General features: G+C 58.4%; 1 protein-coding gene across 2 annotated transcripts; it reads right to left on the bottom strand.

Annotated features, from left to right (window-relative positions):
* Nucleotides 1-2,372: 2,372 nt before the first annotated feature.
* LOC113962508 (stAR-related lipid transfer protein 7, mitochondrial-like) lies at nucleotides 2,373-9,166 on the bottom strand. 2 transcript variants are annotated; one of them, XM_027673261.1, is made up of 8 exons: nucleotides 9,058-9,166; nucleotides 5,675-5,847; nucleotides 5,386-5,435; nucleotides 4,905-5,015; nucleotides 4,740-4,822; nucleotides 4,402-4,501; nucleotides 3,691-3,775; nucleotides 2,373-3,217 (listed from the first exon to the last, which is right to left on the bottom strand). In XM_027673261.1, exons 1-8 carry the CDS (start codon nucleotides 9,120-9,122, stop codon nucleotides 3,078-3,080), a joined length of 807 nt encoding a protein of 268 aa, XP_027529062.1. In that variant the 5' UTR covers nucleotides 9,123-9,166; the 3' UTR covers nucleotides 2,373-3,077. The 2 variants fall into 2 exon arrangements, with proteins under 2 accessions (XP_027529062.1, XP_027529063.1); XM_027673262.1 differs by lacking the exon at nucleotides 9,058-9,166 and adding an exon at nucleotides 7,344-7,906 and having other exon boundaries at nucleotides 5,675-5,849.
* Nucleotides 9,167-9,271: the final 105 nt, after the last annotated feature.

The following is a 9,271-nucleotide window of genomic DNA, read 5'->3' as shown; positions in this document are numbered from 1 at the left end:
GGGACAGAGATGTGGGACTGTTTGAGCTCCACTGTGACCCGGGGGGGCCCATTTCAGGCTCCACTGCAGCAGGGCGGTGTCCCACTGTAGGGGGGTATTTTTGGGGTGTCCCTTGTGTCCCACCCCCCTCCCGCCGTTCCAGCTCCCTGGGGCCGCCGGGGCTGGAAGCCCTTCCAGGCCGTTCTCCGCGGGACCTTCCTGTTCTTCCTCAAGGCCGGGGGGGGGAACCGGGGGGTCTCCCGACGCCCCTCAGAGCCGGGACTCCCCGGGGCCCCCCCGGAGGAGGGTGGGGGGGCCGAGGAGCCCCTGGGGGTCCATCATGCCCTGGCTGAGAGGGCCCCCAAATACACCAAGCGGCCCAACGTGTTCCGGCTGCAAACGGCCGAGCGGAGGCTGTTCCTGTTCCAGGCGCCGTGAGTGACCTGGGGGGGCAGGGGGGGCACGGCGGGGGGTCCCTGCAGGGTGTGGCAGCACTGGTGACGTCACCGGTGATGTCACGACCCAGCACCCCCGAGGAGATGCTGTCCTGGATTTCCCGGATCAATCTCGTGGCCGCCCTGTTCTCCTCCCCTCCGTTCCCGGCGGCCGTGGGGTCCCAGCGACGCTTTGTGAGGCCCATCCTGCCCACGGCCCCCAGCAGGAGCCCCCCGGTGAGACCCCCAAACAGGGCTGACACCCATGGGTGCCCATCACCCCCAGCTGAAACCCCCGAGTGAGACCCCCCCAAGCCCCCTGAGTGGGGGGGTTCACCCCTGGGCGCCCACCCAGCTCCATCCTCCCCACAGCCCCCGGTGAGACCCCCAAGCCCCTTGGGTGGGTGGAGACACCCCTGGGTGCCCACCAGTCCCCCCCGAGCCCCCCGGGTGGGCGGGTGGGGGTCAGCTCTGGTCTCCCCCCAGGAGGAGCAGCTGCGGTGCCACGAGCAGTGGCTGGAGCGGGTGGGGCAGGAGCTCCTGGAGCACCAGAGGCACCTCCCCGAGGGCCGGGGCCGTGCCCGGGACCTGGACGAGTATCGGGTCAAGAAGGAATTCCTGCTGGAGGAGGTGAGTGGGGACATGGGGACACCCGAGCCAGGGGGAACACCAGGACACATCAGGGACACTGGGGAGGTCCCCAGGGTGGTTTCTTATTTTAATCCTTCTCCACGGAGGACACCAGGAACGTCCCCGTGGCAATGGCTCATCTCCATCCTTATCCTCCTGATGGTGGAGACAGCACTGGGACAGGGGGGAACACTGGGAACACCAGGAATGTCCCCGGGATAGTGGCTCATTCCCATCCTTATTTTTCCAATGGGATGGACACCACTATGGGACAGGGGAACCCCAGGGATGGGGGGGGACACAGGGACATGAGGTCACCAGTAGTGTCCCTGTAGTGGTGTCCATCCCCACCCCTATTTTTCCCATGGGATGGACACTGCTATGGAACAGAGAGACCCTGGGGACAGGAGGGGACACAGGGACAGGGGGGGTGACCAGGGGGGTGACCCGTCTGTGACCCCCTCGTCCCCCCAGCGCCGGCGCTACGAGACCTACGTGCAGGTGCTGGAGACGTGGCTGAACTCGGGCGCCCGGGACCTGGAGGGGTGGGAGGCACAGGCAGGGGGGGCCCCCCTGGACCCCCCCACTCTGACCAAGGCCCACTCGAGCCCCTCGCTGGCCCCTGAGCCCCCCCCGGGCCCCACCGTCCGCGTCCGGAGGAACATCTCGGAGCGAAGGACCGTGAGGAAAATCGTCCCCAAGCGCAACAAGAACCTGCTGTGACCCCTCGGGGGGACCCCAAGGGACAAGATCCCACCAGGGGGACCCCCCCGGGATAAAATCCCCCCGGGAAGCCACCCCCAGGACCCCTCGGTACGAGGTTCTTTGGGGGGTCCCGGTACGAGGTTCCTTGGGGACCCCCAAGTTTGAGCCACCCTGGGGGGATTCAGGAGGGGGAAACTCAGGGAAACCACCCCTTTCCCCCTCCCAAAAAGGGGGCTGGGGGGGCTGAGGGGTGTAACTCCCCCCACCTCCCCCAGGACCCCCAGCCCCCCCTCTGCACTCGCTGCCTGCTGCTCTCTGTGTGCAATAAAGGTGTGTCCCACCGCTGGCATTCCCAGATCCCAAAATTCCATGCTGGGGAAGGAGGGGGTGTGGAACCCACTGGAACCCCCCCCATCCCCAGAATTCCAGTCTCTGGGGAGGTGGGATCCACTGGAAACCCCCCCCTAAAAAAATCAGACCCACGGGAAACTCCCCCAGAATTCCAGGTGTGAGGGAGATGGTTCCCTCTCTTGAAGTCTTCCTCATTAATTATCGGTGCTAATTGGGCGGGGGGGCTAAATTTTGGGAAGGAGGGAAGGTGAAAATTGGATGCTCCAAAGGGAATGATAAAATTAGGATAAATTTATTATAAAGTGAGAATTTATAGCGATGATTAAAGGGGGGCCCAAACCCCCCCAAACTGGTGACTGGGAGAAGGGGGGTCATTAATTAGGAGCTAATGAAGATCCTAGATGTTTATTAAATAGTTTCCTGCTCCTGCTGTTTCTCCAGATTCCCAAGGCCGACGGAGACCCCCCAAACTGGGGAGGGGCTCAGGGTGACCCAGGGCAGCACCAGTGCCCCCCAATCCCTAAAAACCCCCCAAAACTGCCTTTTATTCCCAGATTCACCAGTTCAAACGTCCCTTCCCAGTAATCCCAACCCCCCATCCCAGTAATCCCAACCCCCAGTCCCAGAAATCCCAAAGGGATGAGTTCAAAGGGCTGTTTCTGGGGGGAAACCCCCTGGAAATGGTGACGTGGAGCACCATCACCAATCCCTGTGGTGCCACCGCATCCCGAAAACATTCCAGTCTGAGCAGGGATGAGGAGTGGGGAGAACCCACTGCCAGAAAAAGTGGGAATTCCGTGTTTTTTCCCTGTTGGGATGAGGAAACATCAACCAGGAGACGCAGATTCCACCACAGACACGCAGCAGGGGGAACAAATCCCTGTCCTTGAGCATCAGGAATGGGATGGGGAGGGAAAATGGGGCTGAAATCCCACAGCACAGGTCCCTGTCCGAGGCAATTCCCAGAATTCCAGCTCCTCAGGCATATTCCAGCTGGGCGGGGCCACAGGGCTCCGGGGCCGTGTCTGAGCCCTTGGAAAGGTAATCCCGGACCTCCAACTCCATCTTCTTGGCCTTCAGGGCTGCCGAGTGCAGCTTCTCCAGGAAATCCGGCATTCCTGGGAAAAGGGGGAGGGAGAGCCCGCTGGGATCCAGGAATGCTGAGGGAAGAGGCTCCCAATCCATCCCCTCCTCCGGCTCCATTCCCAGCTCTTCTCGTTCTTCTCCCTCCTGATTTTCCCTTTCCCTCCTTGTTTTTTCCCCTCCTAATTTTTCCTTTCCCTCCTGATTCTTGTCCTTCACAATTTTTCCTTTTCCCTCCCAGTTCTTCCTTTCCCCCCAGGTTCTTCTTCCCAGTTCTGCCTTTCCCTCCTGATTTTCCCTTTCCTTCACAGTTTTTCTTTTCCCTCCAAACTTTTCCTTTCCCTCCTGATTCTTCCTGTCCCTCCCAGGTTTTTTTTGGTCCTTCCCAATTCTTCCCCCCATAATGTCACTTTTTAAGCCTCTCCATGTATCCCCCTCCCTGCTCTGGAGCGGGAAGGGAAGGGGGCCCCTGTGGAGGGAGGATCCCGAGGGAATTCCAGGCACTCACCGCTGGAGACCATCCAGCTGACGCAGTACCGCGGGAACACGGTCTGGGGGTTGTCGCTGTAGGTGAGCAGGTAATCGAACCCATTCTGGGGGGACAAACATTCCTGGGATCCCCAGCCCATCTCAAACCCCTGCTGGAGCCACTCCCACCCCCCCAAGGAATTCCCTGTGGAGCTGCTCAGGAAAAGCTGCCGGAGCCTCTGAGAGCATTGACAGAAGACCCAAGGAAATCCCACCAGGAGGGAATTTGGGAGGAGGGGGTGGCATTCCCTGAGTATTCCAAGCTCTATCCATGCTCTGGATGGCCTGGAAATAACCCACAAGCCTTTTCCCAAGAGGATTTAGTGCTTGGAATGAGACTTGGGAGGCTCATAAAGGGAGCTCTGAAAGGGAGTGTGTGGCTCCCTCAAGAGCACCAAATTCCTGAAGGAAAAGTCCCAGGATAGTGGGATAGAGCTGCAAATCCTTCCCAAGCCACACATGGATATGCTTTCCTTGCCTTTGGAAAAATAACTCATCCCCCTCCCATAAATCATGGAATGGTTTGGGCTGGAAGAGACCTTAAAGATCATCAAATCCAACCCCTAAGGCTGGACTTTCCCAATGTTTGGATTATTGCCCAGCTCCCAGGGCAGGAGAAGGAGCAGCTCCCTCTGGAGCAGCAGGAGGATCCTCCCCACGCCAGGTTTTCCGCCCCCTTTCCCAGATTTACCTCATCAAAGGTTTTGTGGGGTCGGATCACCATCTGGGACTCGTAGGTCCTCACCCGGACGTACTCGGGATCCTCGGGAACGCTGGGATGCTCCACAGCCCTGGGAGGAGGGGGAGCATCCCAAGGTGAGCTCAGGGTGCCAATTACACCCAGAATCCACCAGTTTTTTGGAGGTGGGGGGTAAAAACCCGACATTTCCCCCCCCAAAAAACAGTTGTTGTTTTATTTCCCAAGTGAATCTTGGCGGGATCGATGGGGGTCAGTAAAGTCAATTAAGTTTATAACCCCGTGGATCTTTAGGGATGGGAATGGTGGGAATTCCCTCCAGGAACACCCACCTCGACACCAGCACCATCAGGTTGTTCTCCTTGTCCACGTTGTAGCGCCGGACGTAGACGTAATCCCGGGAATACATGGGATACTGCGGGAAGGGCCCCGGGATTGGGGTCAGCCCCCGCTCCCGGCCCTGCCCAGGGCAGATCCCGGGATGGGCGGGGACTCACCGGGAAGTGGGTGACCCAGTGAATCACCTCGGAGCCCGTGGCCACGTCCCGCTCGATCACATCCAGTTTGATCACCAGGGAATCCCATTTCTTCCGATATTCCGTGTCCAGCTGGGAAGGGAGAGAAGCAGAGTCAGCGGAAATTCCAGCAGAAGGGGATGAAGGGAGGGAAATATCCCTTTTTTTTTCCCTGTCTCCTGTGGGAACATTCAGTGTCATGGGCAGGCAGGGAATTATTAATATCCTGGAAGTTGGGAGAGAGGGACTTGGGATCAGGAATCCACTGGGATCCTGCAGCCCAATCCTTCACTTCCAGCAGCAAAACCCACCTGGAGAACAGGATAATCCACTGGGATTGGCTCTAGATTGTGCAAATGGTACAAAGGGAAGGGAATATTCCCAGTTCCCCCATCCCATCCTCTGGAAGAGGCTCCTGGAGCTCCATCCCACCCCCCAAAGTGATTCCAAAGGTGCTGCTCACCTGGACATTGAAGAACTGCCTAGGAGTCACATCCGTGTAGGATCCAAACACTGGAAAACAGAGCCTGGAATGAGAACTCCTGATCCCAGGAAAGGATTGGCAATGAGCAACTCGTGATCCCAGGGCAGGGTTAGGAGGGAAAGGGGAGTTTTAAGGCCCTCTGGAAGAATAAAGTGGGATGGAGCAGCAGGGATGGGTGTAAAGGATGGTAATTCCTGTTTTTCCTGAGGACAGGGATGAGTGAGGTCCAATCCCAGGGGATCTGGGCCACGGAAAAGCCCATGGATACCTCGGTACTGGTACAGGTGGGATCCCTGGATCGGCCTCCGCCACAGCCTGAAGTGCTTCTTGTCCATGATGAGCTCCCAGGGCTGCTCCCGCTCCGAGGGCTGGAATTCCATGGGGCCACTGCCCTGGGCCAGGCTGGACAGGTTCTCCATGTGCTTCATCTCCTGCGCAGAGCTGCCGGAACAAATCCCACCAGGAGTCAGGAATGGGCCCCTCGGAGCGTCCAGGAGCCCCCCGGGCTCGGAAAACACCCCAGAACTCAGGGAGAGGGGCAGGGAACTGAGTTTGGGTGTGGGAATGGCATGGAAATCCCGGGTTTTGGGGTGGGAAGAGCTGCCTGGGCTTGAAAATTCCATTTTCTGGGGAAATCCCATTTCTTCGTGTGGAAAAAGCTGCCTGGGCTTGGAAATTCCTTTATTTTTTTTTTTTCGCATGGGAAGAGCTGACTGGGAATGGAAAACGTGTCCTCTCATCCCTCTTCCCACTTCTCCTCTGCTGGAACTCCAGTTTTTGGAAATATCAGCCTTTCCCTAAGGATAAATAACCCTCAGGGGTTGCAGAGCAGGATTTGTTTTCCTGGAGGTGAGCAGGATGGAATGGGAGATGGATTTAAGGAAAAGCAGGATTTGGAGGCACCAAAATTCCCTGTGGAGCTGCTCACATCCCACAGGGAGATGCTGCAAATCCTTCCCAAGTCATGCAGAGGACTGGGATTTGGGGGGAAAAGGAAGCAGGGATGGGGTTCCTGCTGTTCCAGGGGGTGGGAGAGGGGGAAGAAGGGAATCTCCAACAGCAGCTGGAGCAGGAAATGGGAGTCACAGGAGGAAAGGAGCTGGAAAAGCCCTGGATCAACCTCCAGTTTCAGCTTCCTCAGCCAACAGAAATCGGAGCTGGATTTGGATCCCAACTCCCAAAAATCCAGTGGAAAAAAGCCTGGAAACCTCCCCCCCACTGGGATAATCCCTCTGAATGCGGCCTAAATTCCCAAAAACAGCCCTGGAGAGGGAAGGCTGGTTCATCCACCCCCAAAGCCCCTGGGAACACCAAGGAAGGAGGGAGGAGGATCCCGGGGTGCTTCCAGAGGCACTAATTACTGCAGGTAATTAATGAATAGAGCTGGAATTAACAACCTGGGACCAGCTGAACTTGTGTTCCCATTCCTTGGAACCACCCCCCAGATCTCCAGGCAGATCCCAAAGCTCCACAGCATCAACTGGATCCACCAGCCTGTTTCCTGCAGGTATTCCCTTTGGGATTGAGGCTCCTCCACAACCCCAACCCCTCCATCCTGCCCTTCCCACCCCGGGATGAGCCATTCCAGCCCCAGCCCTGTCCATCCATGGGATCAGCAGCATTCCCAACCACCAGGTGAGCCGCTGGACATGGGATCCAGGGACAGGGAGCCGGGAACGATCCCCAGGGGGGTGGGATGGGATCCAACTGGGACAAGGAGGAAAGTGCTCCTGCTTCTCCAAATCCATCCTGCCCGGCCAGGAAAACCACAACCACGGGATTTATCCCTTTGGAATGAGGCTGTGCCTGCCCTGCTCCCCTCCCAGTCCAAGATTCCTGGCTCCCTGAGGAAGGGACACGGAACTGGAGCACCCCAAGGCCCAGAGCCCCAAACCTGCTCCTTCATTCCCAAATCCCATGAATTACTGAATTAGGGATGTGGCTCCATCTGGCACAGCCCGATCCCAGGAATCTCCACAGCAAGGACAAGGGGACACCAAGGGGACACTGGAGCCACTTCCCTGGCCCCTGTCCAGCTCCACGTGTCCAAGTGGGACACGTGTGATCCCCCCATGGCTTCCAGCCAGGAATTCTACTTTTCCCAAGGAAAAACAAGCCTTTCCCGAAGTGAAATGAGCAGGAAGGAAAACCGGGAGTCGACTGAAACCCTGGGAGGTGACTCAGCCCACGAGGAAAAAGGGATTCTCTGCATGGATTTCATCTATTCATGGATTCCTGGGATCATTTTAGGGTCTGTGTGAGGCTCATTCCCATCTGTCCAGCCAAAAACGTTGGATGTGGAAGAGGGGAGGGAAATTCCTGCCTGCCAAGAGCTCCCAAAATTCCAGCCAAGATCCCACTGGGGGCTTTGCTGCTCCCAGAATTAGGCTGGAGATGGAGAGGAAATAAATGGAATGAGGAGAAAGGAAAAACGAAGAGGAAGAATCCCAGGGAACGTTCCTGTGCCTGGGAAAAGGCCCAGGAAGAGGATTTGGAATCCTCAAATCCAGTTGAGGAGGCTCAAGGCCTGACCTTGAGCAAGGAAATCCCGCCTGGTTTTAATCCCAGGACTAAACCCAGCCCTGCTGAGCCACTGGAAAACTCCCCAGGGTTTATCCCCAATCCCAAAGGCTCCTTTTTGGGGAATGAAATTGGGATTTGGGGCTTTTTCCCAGCTGGGAATCTCCCTAAAATCTCCAGGGATGCCAAGAAAGGGGGGGGGGGGAATTCCTCATTAACTCTAGGGTTAATTAAGCCTTAAATGAGGTGCTTCTCAAACTCTGGGTGATGAATCCCTGTGGGATGAGGAACCTGGAGGTGGAATTTCAGATCCCAAGATTCCCATTACCCTGCTGAGTCATAGGGTAATTAAGGGAATTTATCCCCAAGGAAGCCTCGAGATTCCACGGACACTCCAGGAGCTGCTGGAGGACGGGGGGGGGCCTTCTACCTCCATCCCGTGGGATTTGGGTGCCTCATCCCCCCCTTTGGGCACAGGGATGGGTTTGGAGGGGCCCCAGCAATGGAGTGGGGAACCCCCTTTTCCATGGGGAGAATTCCCAATGACACCACGCCCAGGCAGCATCCCAAAGTTTGGGGGGGTGGAGGGGACACCCCAACAACCCCCTCAGGAATTCTGGGGAGGGATCTGGGGGGACAGAGGGGTACCCTGAGATCAGAATTGGGGCACTCTAAGGTCCAAATTGGGGGATACCCCAGAGGGAGAGGATTTAGGGAACAGTGCCCCCCAGCATCCCAAAAAAGGAAGGGGGCACCTTCCAGGGCAAATTTTGGCAGGGCACCCCCAGATCAACACAGGATGAGCACTCCCATCCCAGGAAATCGGGGGGAATCCTGAGGATTTGGGGGTTCCCAGGATCTAAGGAAGGGGAGAGGGCGCTGGGGGACCTGGAGGCTGCAGTGGAGGCGGGGGGGAGTGTCCCGGTCCTGAGTGTCCCACGGTGGGGTATTCCGGGGACTTGGGGGTCCCGTTCCCGGTGTCCCAACCCCAGGGCCCCGTTCCCGAGGGTGCCCCATTCCCAATGTCCCGGTTCCCGGTGACCCCTTCCCGGGGGTGTCCCATTCCTCGTCCCCGGTGTCCCGGTGCCCTGTTCCCCGTATCCCGTTCCCGGTGTCTCCCCGCTCACGCACCGCCGCAGCTCCTCCTCCTCGATGCGCCGCCCGTCCCACACGAACACCCCGGCGAGCGCGGCCATCAGGCGCCCGGGGCCGGCGAGGGCGGGGCGGCCGCGGAGCGCTCCCCGCCACCACCCCCCCCCAGCCCGATCCTGATCCTGATCCTGACCCTCCTCCTCCTGCGCCTCCCTCCGCCGCCGTCCCCTCCCCGTGCCCGCGGGGCCAGGCC

Source organism: Neopelma chrysocephalum, unplaced genomic scaffold (assembly GCF_003984885.1).
Source record: "Neopelma chrysocephalum unplaced genomic scaffold, ASM398488v2 Primary Assembly neopelma1_182023, whole genome shotgun sequence".
Classification (NCBI taxonomy): Eukaryota; Metazoa; Chordata; class Aves; order Passeriformes; family Pipridae; genus Neopelma; species Neopelma chrysocephalum.
Note: the sequence above shows the minus strand (reverse complement) of the source record. Positions and strands in the feature narration are given on the sequence as shown.